The sequence below is a fragment of the Caretta caretta genome, chromosome 2, assembly GCF_965140235.1.
Source record: "Caretta caretta isolate rCarCar2 chromosome 2, rCarCar1.hap1, whole genome shotgun sequence".
NCBI classification, from domain to species: Eukaryota; Metazoa; Chordata; order Testudines; family Cheloniidae; genus Caretta; species Caretta caretta.
In genome coordinates this window covers 57,434,716-57,458,710 of record NC_134207.1, presented here as the reverse complement: position 1 = coordinate 57,458,710, position 23,995 = coordinate 57,434,716, and the positions used below count along the sequence as shown (strand labels likewise).

Below are 23,995 nucleotides of genomic sequence, written 5' to 3'. Positions count from 1 at the left end.
GACAGAAATACTAAGGCATTAAATACTTTTAAATACTGGACTTTCTTCCTTCTGAGGGTGAGAGATAGTGATGGGCAGGGTAGTAGAAAGGTACTGCAGACATTTGGATGCGGGGAACATAAAGATTTTGGTTTGGCACCTAGTGAAACTGCAGGGTTCATATTAGCAAACCTACACATGGTTAGAAATTAAAGATCAGTGACAAAAACTATCAGGAAGAGATGAAGGTTGATAGGTGCTAGGAAGCTTGGGATAATGAAGACTCTGTCAAGTGATTCTATTGGATTTATGTTCCTCAGTGAAGAAATAGGACTTTTATGAGACAATGGAAGCATGTGGTTAAGACTTTAGAGGTAGTTTTTGGATTAAGGGCTGTTGTTATTGTTAACAACATTGTAGTTATTATTGTGTTAGCCCTGTGGAGTATGGTGTGTTTAAACATACAGAAAGACACATCCCCTGCTCCAAACAGCCAGATTCTAACACCCTTATTCATGATGAGCATATTTTACTCATTCTATAAATAGCTCCACTGAAACCAATGGGACTATTAGAGTAACATGCTAGTAAATATCATCATGGAAGAGTATCACAAGCTGATGCAAAGAGCTTACAATCTAAGGCTCTGATACCACAAGGTGGATATTTGTACCTGCCCACAAACAGTAAGTTCCAGAATCAGGGCCAAATTCAAGACAAGATGTATCAAGAAAATATAGCACAAAGGAGGGAGGCATGGAAGGAGTATATGTGGCAGGGAAACCATAAGAATACAAGTCTCTAATGACCTCTTCCAAGCCAAAGCTCAGAACCAGTACTCCAGCCTCATCCTCCTTGACATGTCAGTCACAGTCAACCATACTCTTCCTGAAATCTTGCTCTCTCCTGGTTCTCTTCCTCATTGCTCCTTCAACATGTCCTTCAGAGTATCCTCCTCATCCAACTTTCTGTGGGGGTTCCACTACCTCTATCCTTAACCCATTTCTCCTCTCCTGCTACAACTTATCTCTGAGCAATCTCATTCAAAAACACAAATTTAATTACCCTCTCACAGATGTACCTCTTTACTCCAGTCCTCTCTCATTCTGTTCAAACTAAAATCTCCTCCTGTCTCCCTCACATATCCTAGTGGATGTCTAGCCATCAGCTCAAGCTTAAACTAAAAGAGAGCGCCTAACACTCCTCCCCAAGCTCCCCCCACTGCTTTAACCATGTCACCCCTCTTGAACCCCTCCCTTTGAGACCACCTTCTCTACTGCATCAAACATAAGCTGCTTCTCTTCACTTTCAAGACCCTTCACAGCCTATCCCCACTCTACCGATCATGTCTCATTCACTATCAAGACATTGACTCTCACCTCTGTCCAGTCCATAATACCAGCCTCCGTCACCCACTTGTTAAATTTTCTAACAAGCTCCCTCATTAGCCACCTTCAAAACCCTCCTTAAACACTCTTTTGCTGTAATGCCTACAAAACACTTGACAGCGACCACGTCTGGTGTGCTGAGACCACAGTCTACCTTGCTGACCAACACTGTCTTATTGTTTCCTTGTACTCCCCAGTCAGTCTGTCTGCATCCATCTGTTGTCTCTTGTCTTATACTTAGATTGTAAGCTCTTTGTGGTTCCTGGTCCTTGACTGGAGCTCATAGGCACTATGGTAATACAAAAAATAAAAATCACAACAACATATGGTTACATAGACTTACTATGGGCATACCTCACTGGTATCAAATAAGTTTCTTTTATATAATGTAAAAGAAAACAAATATCAGCAACCTCCACTGGCCCTTTGCCACTGTTCATCATTAATATTAATGTCTGACTTGTCTCAGGAACATTTTTAGTATGAATTTGAATCAGTGGCTCACAGCATCTCCGTGATAAAGTGTTGTTCTCAATGAGGCCCTAATCCCACAACTGACAGCAGTTAGGTGGACTGCTGTGTTTGTACAGGTCTCCATTGATTTCAGTGGGGTTCCTTGCAGGCACAGCAGTCTACCCACATGATGCTGTAGGATTGGAGCCTTACGTATTTTTTGCCCCTGGTATGGATGAAATACAATTTGCTTTAACAGCTTTCTTTCAAAACTTATCTAGATTGGGTCACTTTAGATAGCTTGAAAAGCTTTTTAAAAATCATTTTATCCTAATTATGGCCTGACCACTCTGGAGGCAAGACCTTTTTCAAAATATATTTTTGAAAGATGTTTGCTAATGCAGTCTTCCAATGCATTTTACATTAACGATGCCAGGAAGCCTGGGGTTATAATTTCCACAACCTCCTTTCCTTTATGTATTGTTTATGCTTTTCCTCTCAAACTGGCTAAGAGACTTTTGTATTGTTCCAGTACTGGAACATTTGCTAGGGGTCCAGTTTCCAGGCCAATAATAGCTACAAATGTTTCTGCCATTAAAGGATTGGAGTCGAGAACTGTATCATTTGGTTTTATGTTCTAGATTTGGTCATTTGGTTCCATTCCCCATGATCAGCATCAGCCAGACTTTCCCCAAGAAATAATTCTATAGGACTTCTCCCCTTTCCATGGAAACTTTGAACATATGTGCTATTATAATTATTAACAACTAAAGCTACAATGAAAGTTACATCCAGGTTTCTGTTATAACCTCCCGTTTCCATAGGTTCTTAATTTTTCTCAACCATTTTTTTCAGGCTGAAACTTTGCAAGTTTGTCTTAGCTGAAAGTTTTTTTTAAAGGAAATTCTGAGGAAAATCTACCAACCCTTTTTGATTGTTCTCTGGGGAGAATGGAAAAATATTTTTTTCAGTTTACCACCCTCCCCAACCAAATGACCAGTAGATCGCTACAACTGAAAAATGTCTAAAATTCAAATTTCTTCAAACTTTGTATTTGGCTAGACCTCCTTGAAGAAATGTGTCTCACCCATCATTTCATTCTGCTTCTTGAGAGTGCTTTGGACTGGCTGCTGGAGGAAGTGGTAAGCAGCATTGGAGAAGCTTGTTATGGCAGGGTAAGGAGGACAGAAAACAGCTGTGGCAAGAGTGGGAAGTGTCTTCCTCCGTTCTAGCAAGTTGGAGGGAGAATGAGATGTTTCCTCTTACACAGCAGCGAGGAGGAAGAAAGGTTTTTTCCCCAACAGATGGGTGCAAGTAGGAAAGAGTAAAGCCTTCCTGCTCCCAGCAGCCAGGAAAGAGGAATGGAAATGTAGGCAAGAGAGTGATGAAGCTCCCATGCCCTCTCTTCCAGAAGCTGCAGGTGGAAGGGAACTCTCAATTTGTAAGCCAAGGTGATATGTAAAGGTGCGGCTTGTATTTTGTAAGCTACCTGAAACAAACACTCTGACAGGAAATGCCCTATGATCTCCTGCCTGGAAGCCAGGGGGCCTTCTTCTGAGTGTGCTGTTGCTGGGCCCTGTTTGACGGACTCCCTCATCTTCTACCCCAGTTGACATTACTGCTCTGTCCATTCTTCCTATGCAGCAAGAACATTCTGTTCGGAATGAGATGACACATTGAATTTCTTCAGTATGCTACCAGATCAGTTCAGCAGCATAAGAACCATTCTGTTTATTTCTGCTCTTACAGCTGTTTGAATTTGGGGTAACTGGAAGATGCTCAGTAATTTTCTTGGTTGTTTTTATCCCTAATCTAACGAGCACACCCAGTAAGCAACTGTATGTCTGAAAGGTAACCCAGAGAACTTTTTTCAGAGTAACAGCCGTGTTAGTCTGTATTCGCAAAAAGAAAAGGAGTACTTGTGGCACCTTAGAGACTAACCAATTTATGCCTGGTAAATCTCACTGGTGCCTACTTCCTATTTATCACTGCTACATTTTTGTGATATTATGAGTTTAAAGATAACTTCAAAATGCAGTAGTAGTGGCCAGATCCTTAACTGATGTAAATTGTTGTAACTCCATTGACTTCAACAAAGCTATGATGATTTACATCAGCTGAAGATCTGGTCCTAGGTTTTCAGCTAGAAGCTGATGTGAATGAGAGGGTATCAGAGAGCAAATATCTTGATGAGGTTAGAATAGAATCATAGACTTTAAGGTCAGAAGGGGCCATTATGATCATCTAGTCTAACCTCCTGCACAATCTCACCCACCCACCCCGTAACAAACCCCTGACCTATGTCTGAGCTACTGAAGTCCTCAAATCGTGGTTTAAAGACTTCAAGGTGCAGAGAATCCTCCAAGTGACCCATGCCCCACGCTGCAGAGGAAGGTGAAAAGCCCCAGGGCTTCTGCCAATCTGCCCTGGAGGAAAATTCCTTCCCGACCCCAAATATGGCGATCAGCTAAACCCTGAGCATGTGGGCAAGACTCACCAGCCAGACACCCAGGAAAGAATTCTCTGTAGTAACTCAGATCCCACACTATCTAGCATCCCATCACAGGCCATTGGACATATTTACTGCTAATAGTCAAAGATCAATTAATTGCCAAAATTAGGCTATCCCATCATACCATCCCCTCCATAAACTTATCAAGCTTAGTCTTGAAACCAGATATGTCTTTTGCCTCCACTGCTCCCCTTGGGAGGCTATTCCAGAACTTCACTCCTCTGATGGTTAGAAACCTTCATCTAATTTCAAGTCTAAACTTCCTGATGGCCAGTTTATATCCATTTGTTCTTGTGTCCACACTGGTACTGAGCTTAAATAATTCCTCTCCCTCCCTGGTATTTATCCCTCTAATATATTATAGAGATCAATCATATCTCCCCTCAGCCTTCTTTTGGTTAGGCTAAACAAGCCAAGCTCATTGAGTCTCCTTTCATAAGACAGGTTTTCCATTCCTCGGATCATCCTAGTAGCCCTTCTCTGGACCTGTTCCAGTTTGAATTCATCCTTCTTAAACATGGGAGACCAGAACTGCACACAATATTCCAGATGAGGTCTCACCAGTGCCTTGTATAACGGTACTAACACCTCCTTATCTCTACTGGAAATACCTTGCCTGATGCATCCCAAGACCACATTAGCTTTTTTCACAGCCATATCACATTGGCGGCTCATAGCCATCCTGTGATGGACCAATACTCCGAGGTTCTTCTCCTCCTCTGTTACTTCCAAGCGATGCGTCCCCAGTTTATAACAAAAATTCTTGTTATTAATCCCTAAATGCATGACCTTGCACTTTTCACTGTTAAATTTCATCCTATTACTATTACTCCAGTTTACACGGTGATCCAGAACTTCCTGTACGATATCCCGGTCCCTCTCTGTATTGGCAATACCTCCCAGCTTCGTGTCATCTGCAAACTTTATTAGCATATTCCCACTTTTTGTGCCAAGCTGAGTAATAAAAAGATTAAATAAAATTGGTCCCAAAACTGATCCCTGACGAACTCCACTAGTAACCTCCTTCCAGCCTGACAGTTCACCTTTCAGTATGACCCGTTGCAGTTCAGTATTACCAGTTCCTTATCCACCTTTCAATTTTCATATTGATCCCCATCTTTTCCAATTTAGCTAATAATTCCCCACGTGGAACTGTATCAAATGCCTTACTGAAATAGAGGTAAATTAGATCCACTGCGTTCCCTTTGTCTAAAAAACCTGTTACCTTCTCAAAGGAGATCAGGCTGGTTTGGCACGATCTACCTTTTGTAAAACCATGTTGTATTTTGTCCCAATTACCATTGACCTTAATTTCCTTAACTACTTTCTTCTTCAAAAATTTTTCCAAGACCTTGCATACTACAAATGTCAAACTAACAGGCCTGTAGTTACCCGGATCACATTTTTTCCCTTTCTTAAAAAGAGGCACTTTGTTAGCAATTCTCCAATCATACGGTACAACCCCTGAGTTTACAGATTCATTAAAAATTCTTGCTAATGGGCTTGCAATTTCATGTGCCATTTCCTTTAATATTCTTGGATGAAGATTATCTGGGCCCCCCGATTTAGTCCCATTAAGCTGTTCGAGTTTCACTTCTACCTCGGATGTGGTAATATCTACCTCCATATCCTCATTCCCATTTGTCATCCTACCATTATCCCTAAGCTCCTCATTAGCCACATTAAAGACTGAGACAAAGTATTTGTTTAGATATTGGGTCATGCCTAAATTATCCTTAACCTCCATTCCATTCTCAGTGTTTAGTGGTCCCACTTCTCCTTTCTATGTTTTCTTCTTATTTTTATGGCTATAGAGCCTTTTACTATTGGTTTTAATTCCCTTTGCAAGGTCCAACTCTATATGGCTTTTGGCCTTTCTCACTTTATCCCTACATGTTCTGACCTCAATAAGGGATCTTTCCTTGTTGATCCCTCCCATCTTCCACTCCTTGTCGGCTTTCTGCTTTTTCTTAATCACCTCTCTGAGATGCTTGCTCACCCAGCTAGGTCTACAACTCCTGCCTATGAGTTTTTTCCCCTTTCTTGGGATGCAGGCTTCTGATAGTTTCTGCAACCTTGACTTGAAGTAATTCCAGGCCTCCTCCGCCTTTAGATCCACAAGTTCTTCAGTCCAATCCACTTCCCTAACTAATTTCCTGAATTTTTTGAAGTTCGCCCTTTTGAAATAAAAAACCCTAGTCACAGATCAATTTTTGTTTATCCCTTCATTTAGTTTGAACTGAAGTAGCTCATGATCGCTTGAACCAAGGTTGTCCCCTACAACCACTTCTTCCACGAGGTCCTCACTACTCACCAAAACCAAATCTAAAATGGCATCTCCTCTTGTTGGTTCAGCAACTACTTGGTGAAGGAATCCATCAGCTATCGCATCCAGGAAAGTCTGAGCCCTATTATTATTACTAGCACTTGTCCTCCAGTCTATATCTGGGAAGTGAAAGTCTCCCATGATCACACAATTCCCATTAGAATTTACTTCATTAAAAACATTAAAGAGTTCTCTATCCATATCCAAATCGGATCCTGGTGGTCTATAGCACACCCCAAGCACTATCCAAGGACAAGCTCTTGTAGCTTTCTTTCCCAATGTGATTTTTGCCCAGACAGACTCTGTTTTATCCATTCCATCACTTATTTCTTTAAAGTCTACCTCATCATTGATATACAATGCTACTCCACTACCTTTGCCTTTATTTCTGTCTTTCCTAAACAGCACATACCCTTCAATACATGTACTCCAGTCATGACTACTATTCCATCATGTTTCTGTTATCCCTATAATATCTGGTTTTACTTCCTGCACCAATAACTCTAGTTCCTCCATTTTGTTACCTAGGCTCCTCACATTAGTGTATAAACATCTTAATTTTTGCTGTTTGGCTTCGCTCACATTCTTTACCCGATTAGGCACAGACATTCCACTGTCAGTATCACCTATTAGACTGGTATCTACACTACCCTTCCTCCTTACGTCCACTCTCCTACCCATGGCTGTATCCTTTCTTACTTCGTTTTCTTCCTTCTCAATGTTAAAATCTGGCGTGGAGATTACCTGGACATCTCCCAACCATCTCCCCCAAATTCCTAGTTTAAAGCTCTTTTAATCAGTTGTGCCAGCCTCCATCCTAGAAGTCTATTTCCCTCCCTACTCAGGTGAAGTCTATTCTGAGAGAACAGTCCTCTGTCCATGAATGCTTCCCAGTGGCCATACATCCCAAAGCAAAGGTTGTGGGGTACCCTGCAAAGACTGGTGAAGTCTCAAAGGAACAACTGCTCCAATCCACTTCCCTATCACAATCCATTTCTCTTGAATGGAGAAAAAATTTGCACCCTGTTAGTGCATCCTTCCTTAATAATTCATAGCTTACCACTGACTTTAACCTCAGAGGAGAGAAAATGTCCCATCTACCAAACAGGGGATAGGTGCAGTTTAGAGTGCTAGTGAGGTAAAAGCAGCACCAGAGTTAAGTTAGGAGGAAGGAAACAGCTACTGTTAAGATTTCTAGGGAGCTCTGCCAAACTAAAAAGGCAAATGACACTTGGTCACGCACATAAATACTGAATAGAAAGTTGCACCTATCCAGCTAAGTGCTTTTAAATTTAACAGAGAAAGACACATTTCTTGACTCTGAACTGCATTTGGAAAAAAATTTTGAATAAAAATGGATATTTCTGATTGTTCAGCTGATGATCAGATCTTGCTGAAAATGCTGTCACTGGTCAGACACCAGTTGCACACCAAGTGTCCGACACACAAAGAAATCAGTTGACTACAGTTTTAACATTCAAGTTATTTTCTTAGGGCTCAGTGCTGAAGCCTGACTCAGTCTATATGCAATGAGAACTCCCAGTGAAGCCAAATCTTACTGGTATTCAAGTCACTGGAAGATCTGCCTATATAAGAACTTCAGGCCTGAACCCCTTCATTATTAAATAGTATAACAGTACTAGAACTAGCTACCTATCTCTGACACTATTACTAAGTAGTGAATTCAATGTTAAACAAACAATTTTTAAAAGCAACTAAGTGTCTTAGAAGCTTAAGTCCCATTTTCAAAAGTGAATAGGACCAGATTTTCAAAAATTTTCAAAGTGGTACATCAAAGCAGGCTAGGTGTCTAACTCCCAGGGAAATCAATAGTAGCTGGGAACTTAACCTACTTAGGTGCTTTTGAAATCCAACTAGGAGCCTATCTGCATCTTTAGGTGCCTAAATTCCTTTGAAACTCAATGAGTCTTAGGTTTCTAAGCACCTAAGTCACTTTTGAAAATGGCACTTAGATGCTTTTGAACATTTTATCCATGGTCCCCATTCCAAGGATCTTACAAATAGTGACCGATCTGAACAAAACCCCACATATGAACTTCTAATCCAAACCATAGATTTCAATCAGATCCAATTCCTAGGTCCAGACAAGACTGGACTGATAGCCATATCCAAATCGCCACAAAGTTTGGACTATTAGCATATACTTCATGATTTCAGTCAGTTCTGGTTAGGCCTATCTCTGCTTACAACCCAAGGCCATGATCCTTACACTAGTGCTGAACTTTGTGCACCAAGAGTAGTCCTATTGACTTCAGTGAGTCCAATGGGACTTCTCATGGGCGTAAAGTTAGTCATAAGTGTAAGTCTTTGCAGGACTTGCACCTAAATCAGACACAGACAAAAAACTGAGACACACAAAATGCTACATTTTGGTGAGGTGAGGATCACTTGAAAAATGCCCAGCAATGCAATTTTTAAGTAAATCAGTGTATAAAATGGAATAGTTAATAAATAAACAGAAGTGGGAAAATAGTTATACTGTGCAAACATTGCAATCAGTGACATAAATTCAAACAGAAACTCCTATTAGAGAGCCATGATAATGTAACGATGAATGTATCTAAGGCCCTAATCCTGAGATCACTGCATGCACGTGTACTACTGAAGCCAACAGGGCCCTACACAAGTGCATCATTGTGTCCACACTCAGCAATTGCAGGATGGGGCCAAAAATTATGGTACCTTGAGCCCTACTATCCTTACTTCAGGAAACCTCCCACTGGATTAACTGATGGACTCCAAGTAACTCCACTGAGTGTTTTGCCTTAGTAAGAACTACAGGATTAGACCATTAATGTGTAAACTGTTGCTCTAGAGATTTCCATTTAAACAAACTCTTTGAAATAATTTACTACACTTAAACTGTCAGCAAATATATGCTTTAACTTCTCTATTCCAGTTTCAAAGCAGTGAATAAAAAGACAGTCATTTTAAAATAACTATTTTAACCAAAGCTTAATTTTCCTTTAAATAGTCTCTCAGCAATTGTCTGCAAAATAATTAACTTGTAGATCATTTGCATACAAAATAAGTACTAAGAATACTTTATTCAGACTTTGTAAAGGCTTATTTGTGAAGTATTTGGTTTCACTAAGAATGGTAATGTGAACTCTGCCATTCTTGGAAAGTATCCATGGATAGCATCTGTATTATGGTGAGAGAGAGCTGATATCTACCATTTACAAATTTCTTTGGAATAATAAGTCAAGAAATTTTAATACACTTTTTAAGCACTTTTCCACATATTGGTCCCAATAGCTCTTAACTATTAATAGTTTGTAACACAACATGACTGATGTCATATACAATTGCTTCAGAAGAATTTAATTTAAATAATCACATACAAAAGGTGCCCTCTTCAGCTAAAGAAGTTGAAAGAAATATCATAAAAAAATCAATAGGCAAATATTTTTGTTTACATTTACAATAATAAAACTTCAGACAAGTATTTATTGTTTTTAAAAAAATACATTATAACAGAACAAAATGTATATATGTTGATCATGAAAGACAAAACTACCGTTATTATCTGGACTAGAATGCACATGCATGCTAACAGTTCAAAAATCATTTCAGGGCATTCAGGAAACATGAAACAAGCTACCTGTTTGTGAATGTACTATTTTTCTACTTGGTAAGTATGCCTGAGAAAGTTAACCTGTAAAGAAACAGGCTTTTAAACTCTTAAACACAAAGAGCTTTCTACAGTGAAATGGTGAAGAGACCTGTGATATGCACCTGACGGGCCACTAAGCCATTTCCCACAGAGATTCTGTTCACTGCTCCACCTCAGCTCAGTGATCCAGCAGTGGCACAGAGTTTCACATCAATACCAAATTAATTCAACCAAGGTATTAAAAAAGCATGCTGATATGATGTAAAATCACCAGTTTATATACAGAGGGTATGTGGAAATCAAATAGATTCTCTACCAAAGTTAGTGTATTGTTGTGCAGTATTATGGACAAGTAAAAAGTAATGATAAAGCAGGGATTATATGTCTGGCTCAAGTTAAGACCCTTTAAAAACTACAATTTCAACACAATCATCTAGCATCAAAGAATGAAAAATCAGGACAAATGCAAATAATCATTTTACAGTAGCCACATACTATAGATAAGTAGGAACCAATATGTAGCTTGGGAAAATAGTACCATAATAATTTATTTTCATATACCCAAAGCACAATTTACTAGCAGGCACAAGCAGTCTGACAAGATGTGAAAGGAAGCAGTGAAAACGTCGGGGATTGAATTTCCTTTCATCAGGATTTGTCTGCTACTACTGTATGCAGATGACAAATGGAACTGAGAGAAATTCAAGATATTTAACTCTTATTAGTAATGTAATGCTACTGTAATGGGTTTTAGATTTTTGCCTTTTCTTGTATTAAAAGAAATAAAAACTAATTAATCAAAAGCTATATACTGAGGATTGTTCAGAATCTGAGTGCATGTTTTCTTCATTAAGAACAATGGGCCAGTTCCAGTCGGTACAAATCGATGTAGCTCTGTTGAAGTCAATGGATCTATGCCAATTTATGGAACACAGTGTCTGACACTATGCCTTCAATTTTAGCGGTCTTGTTGAAATCATTACAAGCAACTGCATACTTTGTAAATTACATGGGCTTGAAAAAAAAACAATCATGGGCATAAAAAATTCTAATAGAAACCTTTAATTTTCATAATTTCATAATTTAAGCAGATAATACATGATCATACTACATGAGCTAGATCATATGAAACAAAGTTATCAAACAAAACAAATTTATAAGTCTGAGGAGAAAAAAACCACGACGGTAAAACGATGGAATTTTAACAGCCAATCCTACCCTGCAATGTTGAAACACATTAAAATATACTATTGCACATATGTATACATTTTTCTGAGTGTGATCAGGAAGCAGCTTCCTTCCCCCATTTTGTAGCACTGCACAAATGGCTAGGTGCATTACGGAGGCTTTTTACTGGCCTATGAAGTATAAGGTATTATCCACTGCTGGAGACAGGTCATCAGACTTGATGGACTAGTTAACTGATCCAGTATGGTAAATCCTATTTTATTCTTTCACCAGTACTGAGCATGGCATCAAGAGCACTCTATGCTGCTCTGACACCAGACACGCGGTTAAGTTATACCTTTCAATCAGTACTTCATTCTTCAGTCTACTTGTAGCATGTGCAGAGAGGAAAGCAGAACACCAATTATAAGGAGTACCATAAGGGCCCCCTGATCCAGCAATGCCTTTAACAAGTGCTTAACTTTATGTTTGTGAGTAGTCCCACTGATATCAATGGCATTATTCACATGCTTAACATTAAGCACGAGCTTAAGTGCTTTGCTGGACCAGGTCCTAAGAGAGGATCCAGTATCAGAACAGAAGGAGCGCACTGAGAGTAGGAGACCCAGAAAGCAGTGCAAGGGAAGTGGAAAGCATCTTTTAAGTTTATAATTGTTTAAGGAGGACAAATGGGGAGAAAGATGGGCTAAGGTTATATCTATACTGCAATCACGGGGTGTGACTGCAGCTCAAGCAGACATTCCAAAGCTAGCTAGCTAGCTTGGCTCCTGGAAAAGTGAAGCTCTGGCAGCACTGTACAAGCCCACCCGGAACCCTGGGTAATTACTCACACAGCTGCCCTGCACTGAAACACATGCTGCCACAGCGTCACTGCTCCAGTATGTGAGCTAGCTAGATTAAAGCTAGCTTGGGGTAGGTCTCCTTGAGCTGCAATCACACCCCATACTTGTACTACAGACATACACAATATACATTCTCCTCCTCTGTGTAAGGGGGAATCTCCTGGATCCAGAAACTTTCTTAGAGCCCCTGCTAATTTTACAAGATAGGTGGCATGCGTGGTCATACTCTAGAGGGCAAGAGGGAAATCCTAGATGGCAATGCTATGATTCTGGCTGAAGAGCTTCATTTTCCTCCTCCCATACCTGAAAGCCTTGAATCCTTGCCAAATACTCCAGCTGTTTTGAAGGCTGCACTGCAGAACAGGGGGAAGCAGGAGATATTCCTTTTAGACCTATGGCTTCAGCAGTCGGGGATGTTCCATTCATGAGGAGTTCCCTGGCAATTGTAGCTGTACTATTAGTAGTAGCAGATATGCTGAAGAAAGAGCTAGAAGTCTGGCTCATTTCTTTGGATGACAAATAGCTTCCAGTAGTGCCAGGGGCTGCTTTGTTGCGGCTTGCTTCCATCTCTTGATAAACATCAGGTGAGAGATGGAGAATTCCCTTTGGTGCTGAAAATGAAAGCAAAGACCATTCTCATTACACTTGCAGTGAGTTAAAGATGGACAACTATACCATTGTCAGTTTAGATGCTTCCCACCTGAAAACAAACTGTATACTTATAGGTCTTTTTCAGTATAACTGCGAGTAAGAATGCATAATCTACCTGATTATAACCAAAACTGGTTTTAAATGGACATTAAGGGGAAGGATTTTTTATTTTTTTTTAAAGATCCTAAATGTGGCCTCTAAAACTGTGCTTGAAATTTGGCATTCACAGACCATTTGGCATGCACAAATGAGGTACTTAGATGTCAGAACTAACAAGACATAGCCACACCCCAAAATATGATAAACTTTATTTTGTTGTAATCCTCTTCCTTCCCACATCCCTACACCATTGTCTGTTGTCATCATTTGCTGTGCTAACATGCCTTATTTAGGCCGCATACCCTTCAGTGAAGGAAACAGTCTTCTTTTTTTAAGCATTATGGATATCTGTGACACAGTATATATTGTAAATAATATCTTTTTGACTTGTACTTGAGAAGGTGTATTCTTTGCTCAGTGTGAACACCATTTACATCACAGGAATTATGCTATGTATTAGAGACCCAAAGAATTTATTCACGTGCAGTTATGGAAATATCTCTAATATTAGACATACAATTAAGGATAATTGCTCTTGGTAACTATATTTCAGTATTTTAAATAATATTTTTAGACAATGAAGTCCCAATCCTGCATACACATGTGCACCTGAATAACTTTACACACTTGAGGAAATCAACTGAGATTCTCATGTGTGCAAGAGTGTTCCAGATCAGGGCTTATTTAAGCCATCTTACTATACAGTCAAGCTATGTTTTGAAAAATAAATGATATCCATTTTGAAGATAGTTTAAAAAATAATAATGAACATGAAAATATTTTATTAAATTACAACAAGCATATTGGAGCCTTCTATTGGTAGCAGTCAGACTGCCTAAAATATGACATTTGTGACAGCTGGCAGTATGGGAGTCCATTTTACAATAGCAAACCAGTTCGGCAACTAGTTTAGCTGTGAGAAAAAAAATGCTATGGTTCAATGTTTATAGATTATTTTTCATTTGCAATGCATATGAAAGTCATTTTAAGACTGCAGAACAGTCTTAAAGAAGAATCGAAACTGGATTTCTAGTTTCTTATAATGGGTTTTCCTAATCTCAGTGGCACAAATGCTACCTTTTAAATAAGATGTCTGCTGCCTGAAGTAGATTCGGAAATACCAGCTATAATTAAAATCCTGAAATTCAAATACATGGTGAACATGCTTCCTTGTTGAACTTTCAGACTGCTGTCTGAGCAAATTGGTTATAGGTGTGTCTTGTAATTGCTTTACTCAATTTGGCTTTTAACTCATTATAAGCTTCATACGGTTAGACCACAATCCAATATTGCTGATTACAGGCATGAAAAGCTTTCATGAAGTATTTCGTTATATTGTTAAAACGTGAATAATTTCGTGACTGCAGTGATTAATTTCACAAGAGGAGACATAACGTGTGGTTCAACTCTCTGACCTTGCAAACCATATTCACACAAGTATAGAGACTCACACAAGCCCCACTAACAGAACTACTTGCATGAGTAAAATTAGGACTGGACCCCAAATTCTGGCTTCCCCCCACTGAGCCACTACAAGAGCAGGTGCAGAGCCACCGCAAGCTACAATTCCTCAAACCTGACTGCCTGGGCAGGGCAAACACAGACAAGAAAGTTCAAGTGGCCTGCTGACACGGAACCCTACAGTGCTCCGTAAAGTTGCTTCAGATCAGAGCAATTCAGGCTCTAATAAGTGCACAGTGAGAGGGGGTACATGAATGGAAAGAGCAAGACACATTCCTTACCCAGCTGATTACTATGTCCTGTCTCCTTGCCTAAAGCTTAGAGAGCCCTATGGCTCCAGTCCTCCAACTGACTTTGCATGGACAGATCTCCAGGGAAGTCAGTGGGGCTCTGCCCAGGTACAGCGGTTCACCTGCATGAACCTCTTGCAGGACCGGAGGCCCAGATCAATATGTTGCATGGCTTCTGAATGGCTGTACTGTGGAAGTGTTAGAGAGGGGCAGGAAGAGGCTCCATGCACCATCTTCCCCCCCGGACAGATCCGTGCAGGACAATATAGAATACAGCCCTATAAGGATAAAACACCATATGCATATGTATAAAGCAGTATTATGTACAGTATTTTAATAATATACCCTTCATCTGAGACTCCACCACCTTCAGATAAATCTAATCTCACCTCACATTTTTTAAATTGCTTTGTAAAATGGATACAGGGTTTAAATGATTTAAACAGACATAGCACATCCCCCGGTTACTGTCAGGTAAAACTGGGCTACATAAACCAAGAAACAATCATTACAAAATAGAGCGGCAAGTACCCAGCACCTCCTAAATCTGACCCACTGTAAATCCAATTTCACTAAATGCATTTGAGAAATAAAGGTGATTAATTCAATAATATAAGTGAAAGAACACACTGGTGCAGAAATATTATTATGAAAAAGAATCTATTTTGGAAAAAAGCAACACAATGCTAACTTTTTTACAAAATATTTTAAACCAAATTAACTACTGCAGATGTCTATTCCATTGATGTAATATTCCTTAAAACAAACATTTCACATGCTTTCTCAGCCTTTTCAATGTTTTTACATGATCCACCCAAATATCTAACTGCTGTCTGGAACAATAGTTTGGAATTTTTCCAGACTACCAAACTTTCTAAATGTTAAAATAACTAATATATGGCATATGATGAATAAAAAGATATTCAGCATGATATATCAAATGTTCTTATAAACCACCTACATTGTTATAAAGGAGATTGTAAATTAATAATAGTAATAGTACTTTGCCTTTATATAACACCTTCCAGCTGAGGATCTCAAAGTGCTTTACAAGTAACAATTAACTAAGTCATATGAAACACTTAAGAGGTAGACATTATTGCCATCACTGACTATTTTTAAAAACCAAGTGATGTAGTATTTTGGACATTATATTAATACACTTGCAAACTGTTAGGATTTTAACTAGAATTTAAGTTTAATGAGGCTAATTAAAACTTGCTTTAAACAGCTGCTGCTGAAGTATAGAAAAACTTTTAAAAATTGCTTTTGGAATATTTGTGCTAAGAAATATATTTTCTTAAGTTTTATTGCCTATTTTTAAAACAATACTAAGGATCCTTCTATGAAATTCTTCTGTGCCTGCTGCTTATTCCTAATCTAAATGTATAACCTTCTGTTTGACTATTACAGTTTAGCTGCTGTGGAAATTATGGTATTACAGGATGATAATTATGATATCAAGTGAGAAATGAACTATAGAAGTATAAGAACTCTTAGAAACAAATACCAGAAACTGCTTTCATACATATACTTTTGTTAATAAAATTTGGGAGACTAGAAATACAAACAAATGAGATATCTATTGACTTATCTCCAGACAAGAGTTGTCCACACAGCGTGAGTGGATCTCTAAGTGAGCAAAGTTCTTATAAGCTTATTATTCCTCTGCAAAATCTAGATTTTTATGTGAATATCAGGAAAAAATCATATGCTAAATTCAATACAAATCTCATATTACAGAATCATATGTAACTGCAAATCATAAAGGTTATAGCAAAGATGCAGAGTAATATATGACAATTATCAGGAGTCTCAGGAACTATATTTCACCATATATATCAACAATGGTACACCTTCTGCTGCATATAACCTGGAGGTGCATTCATGAAAGACCTATAAATAATTTCCATGCACAAGCATATTATTTACACCCGTGGGCAATCATGTAAGGAAAATATGCAGACTAGCTATGCAGTATAATCACTAACACTTGAAAAACAATTCTAATCCATTCTTTAATGGTAATTGTTAGCAGTCGCTTAAAATTTTAATCTCTAAAAAGACTTCCAACCCTACAATCAAATACAGGTGTGTATGATCTTTTGTCTACATCTGCCAATCAGATACTCGAAAACTGCAAAGTGGTATGGAGGCATACTATATAAATGGCTAGATTAAGACAATGTAGGGACCTGGGTAACATCTCTACCTGGGTAGTCCCCGTAGTCTTACCTCTGTGCTGTGGTCCCATCCCTGCCTGGACTAGCAGTGGCAGAGCCACCAGTGCAAGCAGCATCTTTGCTCTTACCCACCATTCCTCTTTGGACAGGCTGGGGACTTCCTCCTCCCTGGCCCATCACACTGTGTCGGATTCCCTTCCAGAGGAAAACTCAGCCCTCACCCATCAGAGCAAAGGATTCTATGTGAGAGGGCATTTGCCAACATCACCCCCAGCAGAGCCATGATGACAACAAGCCCCCCCACAGACACAGCCTCTGCTGCAGAGGTACTGATGGCCCCATGGCAGCAGGTTCCTCAGCAAACTATCCAATAAAGTGAATGGGGCACTTAACCATCTTAAAGCCATCACAGGGCTGTCTGCAGATTTAGGACAGTCTCTTCATCAGTTACACTGGGTCATGCTTTCAAGCTTTTCTTCACAACCACGAGGTCTAGGAACATATTATTTTTGAACATGAAAGCTGAGATCCTGATGTTGTAATAAAGAACAGGAGTACTTGTGGCACTTTGGAGACTAACAAATTTATTTGAGCATAAGCTTTCGTGGGCTACAGCTCACTTCATCGGATGCATAGAATGGAACATATAGTAAAAAGATAGATATATACATACAGAGAACATGAAAAGGTGGCGTAAGAGGCTAATTCATAGAATCATAGAATATAAGGGTTGGAAGGGACCCCAGAAGGTCATCTAGTCCAACCCCCTGCTCGAAGCAGGACCAATTCCCAGTTAAATCATCCCAGCCAGGCCTTTGTCAAGCCTGACCTTAAAAACCTCTAAGGAAGGAGATTCTACCACCTCCCTAGGTAACGCATTCCAGTGTTTCACCACCCTCTTAGTGAAAAAGTTTTTCCTAATATCCAATCTAAACCTCCCCCACTGCAGCTTGAGACCATTACTCCTCGTTCTGTCATCTGCTACCATTGAGAACAGTCTAGAGCCATCCTCTTTGGAACCCCCTTTCAGGTAGTTGAAAGCAGCTATCAAATCCCCCCTCATTCTTCTCTTCTGCAGGCTAAACAATCCCAGCTCCCTCAGCCTCTCCTCATAACTCATGTGTTCCAGACCCCTAATCATTTTTGTTGCCCTTCGCTGGACTCTCTCCAATTTATCCACATCCTTCTTGAAGTGTGGGGCCCAAAACTGGACACAGTACTCCAGATGAGGCCTCACCAATGTCGAATAGAGGGGAACGATCACGTCCCTCGATCTGCTCGCTATGCCCCTACTTATACATCCCAAAATGCCATTGGCCTTCTTGGCAACAAGGGCACACTGCTGACTCATATCCAGCTTCTCGTCCACTGTCACCCCTAGGTCCTTTTCCGCAGAACTGCTGCCTAGCCATTCGGTCCCTAGTCTGTAGCTGTGCATTGGGTTCTTCCGTCCTAAGTGCAGGACCCTGCACTTATCCTTATTGAACCTCATCAGATTTCTTTTGGCCCAATCCTCCAATTTGTCTAGGTCCTTCCGTATCCTATCCCTCCCCTCCAGCGTATCTACCACTCCTCCCAGTTTAGTATCATCCGCAAATTTGCTGAGAGTGCAATCCACACCATCCTCCAGATCATTTATGAAGATATTGAACAAAACCGGCCCCAGGACCAACCCTTGGGGCACTCCACTTGATACCGGCTGCCAACTAGACATGGAGCCATTGATCACTACCCGTTGAGCCCGACAATCTAGCCAGCTTTCTACCCACCTTGTAGTGCATTCATCCAGCCCATACTTCCTTAACTTGCTGACAAGAATACTGTGGGAGACCGTGTCAAAAGCTTTGCTAAAGTCAAGAAACAATACATCCACTGCTTTCCCTTCATCCACAGAACCAGTAATCTCATCATAGAAGGCGATTAGATTAGTCAGGCATGACCTTCCCTTGGTGAATCCATGCTGACTGTTCCTGATCACTTTCCTCTCATGCAAGTGCTTCAGGATTGATTCTTTGAGGACCTGCTCCATGATTTTTCCAGGGACTGAAGTGAGGCTGACTGGCCTGTAGTTCCCAGGATCCTCCTTCTTCCCTTTTTTAAAGATTGGCACTACATTAGCCTTTTTCCAGTCATCCGGGACTTTAATTAAGATGAGTTATTATCAGCAGAGAAAAAAAACTTTTGTAGTGATAATCAAGGTGGCCCGTTTAGACAGTTGACAAGAAGGTGCGAGGATACTTAACATGGGGAAATAGATTCAATATGTGTATCAAAAAAATGTGTAATGACCCAGCCACTCCCAGTCTCTATTCAAACCCAAGTTAATTGTATCTAGTTTGCATATTAATTCAAGCTCAGCAATTTCTCATTGGAGTCTGTTTTTGAAGCTTTTCTGTTGCAAAATTGCCACCCTTAAATCTTTTACTGAGTGGCCCGAGAGGTTGAAGTGTTCTCCTACTGGTTTTTGAATGTTATGATTCCTGATGTCAGATTTGTGTCCATTTATTCTTTTGCGTAGAGACTGTCCGGTTTGGCCAACGTACATGGCAGAGGGGCAATGCTGGTACATGATGGCATATGTCACATTGGTAGATGTGCAGGTGAACTAGCCCCTGATCGCGTGGCTAATGTGATTAGGTTCTATGATGGTGTCACTTGAATAAATATGTGGACAGAGTTGGCATCGGGCTTTGTTGCTAGGATAGGTTCCAGGGTTAGTGTTTTTGTTGTGTGGTGTGTGGTTGCTGGAGAGTATTTGCTTCAGGTTGGAAGGCTGTCTGTAAGCAAGGACTGGTCTGTCTCCCAAGATCTGTGAGAGTGAGAGATCATTTTTCAGGATAGGTTGTAGATCTTTGATGACGTACTGCAAAGGTTTTAGTTGGGGGCCGAAGGTGACAGCTAGTGGCGTTCTGTTATTTTCTTTGTTGGGCCTGTCCTGTAGTAGGTGACTTCTGTGTACTCCTCTGGCTCTGTCAATCCCTGAAAGAGTACAGGAACGGATCTGTGCTGACACATGCCTAGAACCCCAACCAGGGGTATTCTATTTGCTACCCAAGATCCATAAACCTGGAAATCCTGGATGCTTCATCATCTTAGGCATTGGCACCCTAATAGCAGGATTGTCTGGCTATGTGGACTCTCTCCTCAGTCCCTACGCTACCAGCACTCCTAGCTATCTTTGAGACACCACTGACTTCCTGAGGAAACTATAATCTAACGGTGATCTTCCTGAAAACACCATCCTGGCCACTATGGATGTAGAAGCCCTCTGTACCAACATTCCACACAAAGATGGACTACAAGCTATCAGGAACAGTATCCCCCATAATGTCACGGCAAACCTGGGGGCTGACCTTTGTGACTTTGTCCTCACCCACAACAATTTCACATCTGGGGACAATATATACCGTCAAGTCAGCAGCACTGCTATGGGTACCCGCATGACCCCACAGTATGCCAACTTTTTATGGCTGACTTAGAATGCTTCCTTAGCTCTCGTCCCCTAACGCCCCTGCTCTACTTGCGCTACATTGATGACATCTTCATCATCTGGACCCATGGAAGAGAAGCCCTTGAGGAACTCCACCACAATTTCAACAATTTCCATCCCCCCATCAACCTCAGCCTAGACCAATCAATACCAGCGGTCCATTTCCTGGACACTACTGTGCTAATAAGTGATGGTCACATAAACACCACCCTATACCGGAAACCTACTGACCGCTATTCCTACCTACATGCCTCCAGGCTTCCATCCAGGACACACCACACGATCCATTGTCTACAGCCAACCTCTAAGATACAATCGCATTTGCTCCAACCCCTCAGACAGACAGAGGCAAACACCTACAAGATCTCTATCAAGCATTCTTAAAACTACAATACCCACCTGCTGAAGTGAAAAAACAGATTGGCAGAGCCAGAAGAGTACCCAGAAGTCACCTACTACAGGACAGGCCCAACAAAGAAAATAACAGAATGCCACTAGCTATTTCCCCATGTTAAGTATCCTCACACCTTCTTGTGAACTGTCTAAATGGGCCATCTTGATTATCACTACAAAAGTTTTTTTCTCCTGCTGATAATAGCTCATCTTAATTAATTAGCCTCTTACGTCACCTTTTCATGTTCTCTGTATGTATATATCTATCTTCTTACTATATGTTCCATTCTATGCGTACGATGAAGTGGGCTATAGCCCACGAAAGCTTATGCTCAAATAAATGTGTTAGTTTCTGTGGTGCCACAAGTACTCCTGTTCTTTTTTGCAGCTACAGACTAACACGGCTGCTACTCTGAAACCTGATGTTGCAATGTGACTTTTAGGAGATAGTCCCATGTCTAAAGAACTGTCTCAATCCAGCTCTGAACATACCAGACCTAATTCTTTCCCTCCTCTTGTTCAGTACCGTCAGCAAACTCCTTCTCCCCCACAGTTTTCAGTCTTTTCTTGTTTCAATGACTCAGAGTCATAGCTTTTCCCTAAGCAAGGGGCAGAGCACTGTTCTGCTGCCCCTGGAGCACAACGGAAAACAGACTGTGACTCAGAGACTCACAATTTGTCTCCTGGTCTCCCCGCTGTGCTGAGGAGAAAGCTACAATAGTTGGTGTGTTGGGAGGGGCCAAGGCTTCACCCATTTCCTCCCTCACCTCCAGAACACTTCATTGGAACATGCCTTGCTCCCTGCACTGCAATTTGTACCGCCAGTAGAAGTGTGTGCCTTATTCCTGTGGGCTGCAATGCCTCCAGGGCCATGATTTAGCCCTACATGCGATCTGCTTATCTTACAAAATAAACAGATCATTTCAACATTTGAAATTCGCAATCTTTTTTCAGCCAAAGATAAGTTATGTGAGATATGATCAGTACTTGGGAATTCAATAAAATCAGCCAGCAATACCCACCCAATAGTTTATTTTTAAGACCCAGATTCTGCCACACTTACTCATGCTGAGGAATACCTTCTTGATTAGTCTCACTAAAATCAACAGGACTAACTGCAAAGTAAGGTACTTTGCAACACGAGTGAGGGGTATCAGAATCTGGCACCAAGTTACTTCACCACGAAGCAATTCACAGTAGACCAGATTCTGTAAGGTGTTGAGCACCTGCAGATCCACATGGATTTCCACAGGAGCTGCAGCTGCTCAACATCTCTTAGCATCTGGCCCATCATAAATCCAATTTCACCAAAAAGCCTTGGAGAAATTCTAAAAATAAGGGTGGCTATTTTAGTAACAAGAATGAGTAATTTAAGTATTACCATAAAAATAAATGGTAAAAGCCTGACAATTTCTATGAAATACCTTTTAAGTGTCATTACTTTAGAAAACATTCGTAAAACAACAGAATAGGTAAACACTATAGCCATTATGTACTCAGCAATAGTCTAAATATCAGCTTAGACTTCGGAAGCAGAAATACTGGCCTAGACACCAACATTATTTGCCTAATGCATCTGTCTGAGGTATTTACAGGCAACCAATCACTGTAATATACAGGCACCAAAAATAATATGTTGTAGTTACATAGTGCCATCCATTAAAAGATCTTAGTTATGTGAGTGTAGCGGGATGGTCACCCCACTCTGGCCCTGAAGGGGTTAAAACAGCCCTGGGAGAGGGCTGCCTGGGGAGCCAATAGTAAAAGCAGCCCTGGAGAGGGCTGTGGCTGGGAAAAGGACTGAAAGCACCTGAGTAGCTGACCACAGCTGTGGCCAGCTCAATCAGGGCCCAGCTGGCCCTTATAAGAGGGTTGTGAGCCAGGAGCTGGAAGCATCTCTCTCCAGCTCTAGAGTGGGAAGGGCTAGCTGCCTGAGAGCAAGGTACCTGAAGCAGAGCAGTGTTGGGAAAGGGCAAAGGGAACGCCACCATGGTAAACCCCCAGGCTGCAGGCCTTGTTGAAGGACTACAAAAGGTACTTGGGCTGCAGGGGGCAGACCAGGGATAGGCAAAGGCAGCAGGTCCTAACCCCTTGCCAATGATGAGTGGCCATTATAGACTGCAGTCTGCCCCAGTGAAAGGGGGCTAGATGATGACTGGCAGTAGCCACTGAGGCAAGGTGGGAATAGAAGGTTGGGGGTTCCCCTGGGATGGGAAACCCAGAGTGTGGGGGTACTGCTGGGGGCATAACTCCAGGGTAAAGGGCACTGGGGTCCAGGAGGGACATGGGGCCAGTGGCAGGGGAGACACCGGCCTGCAGAGGGTGCTCTCTAAACTGGAAAAGAGCTAATTCCGAGGATGACTAGCAGGAGGCGCTGCACCGGTGAGTTATCACCTTGCCACAGTGAGGTTAAACAAAGTAATGTTATGTAGCACCCTGATTCAAAAACCAGCTTGTTTAACCTCACAACCACCATGTTAAAAGATACGTATATTATTTGCTTCTTTACAATTGAATAAGAAGACAAGAAAAAAAAATGTGGTTTTTTTTTCCTTTTTTTACATCAGGTCTGGAGTTCCCTAATTTTGCTGGAAGATGCTCTGCACAACTGAAGAACTACTAGAATTATGACACCACAAGAGATGAGGCTGAAACCTGAGCAGTGGAAAAGGGGGGTAATTTTTAGTGAGACTTTTTAAATTCTGTTTTTGTTGTATTTGTTATTAACTCTTGACACACACTTGAGAGAAAAGCTCTTTGTGAAAGTTTCAACACACTCCTCTCTCCATTTGGGGAATGAGAACTCATGAAAAACAAGTCTTGATATTTTTAATATAAAGAACAAGCAGAATAAAATAAGGGAATTTCTACAGAACATCTGATTAAACACTCTAGTGGACATGGGTTCAGGACATATAACATTTTTTTGAGGCAATGACTTGTGCATTTGAAGCTCTGTATAGTAATTCAGTGTACCAATAGAACTTAAAAATGATCGAGGCTAGCATATGAGTTTTGAAGGGAGATAATGTAAAGCAGAGGACAGGAAAGAGCTGTTATCAATAAAAGTAGACGGGTCAACAAATTAGGGAGCTGAGAGCAA

At 40.8% G+C, this 23,995-nt stretch overlaps 1 protein-coding gene across 13 annotated transcripts in view; it reads right to left on the bottom strand.

The window, feature by feature from the left end:
• Nucleotides 1-23,995, bottom strand: part of STAU2 (staufen double-stranded RNA binding protein 2) — a 230,194-nt gene that overhangs the window by 106,681 nt on the left and 99,518 nt on the right. For all 13 annotated transcript variants that reach the window (XR_012666950.1, XM_075125115.1, XM_075125109.1 and 10 more), the window contains one exon: nt 12,629-12,936. Coding sequence is in view for 12 of the 13 variants with exons in the window: in XM_075125115.1 (XP_074981216.1) it covers nt 12,629-12,936 (308 nt within the window). In the remaining variant the exon portion in view is untranslated. The remainder of the gene's footprint in view (nt 1-12,628; nt 12,937-23,995) is intronic.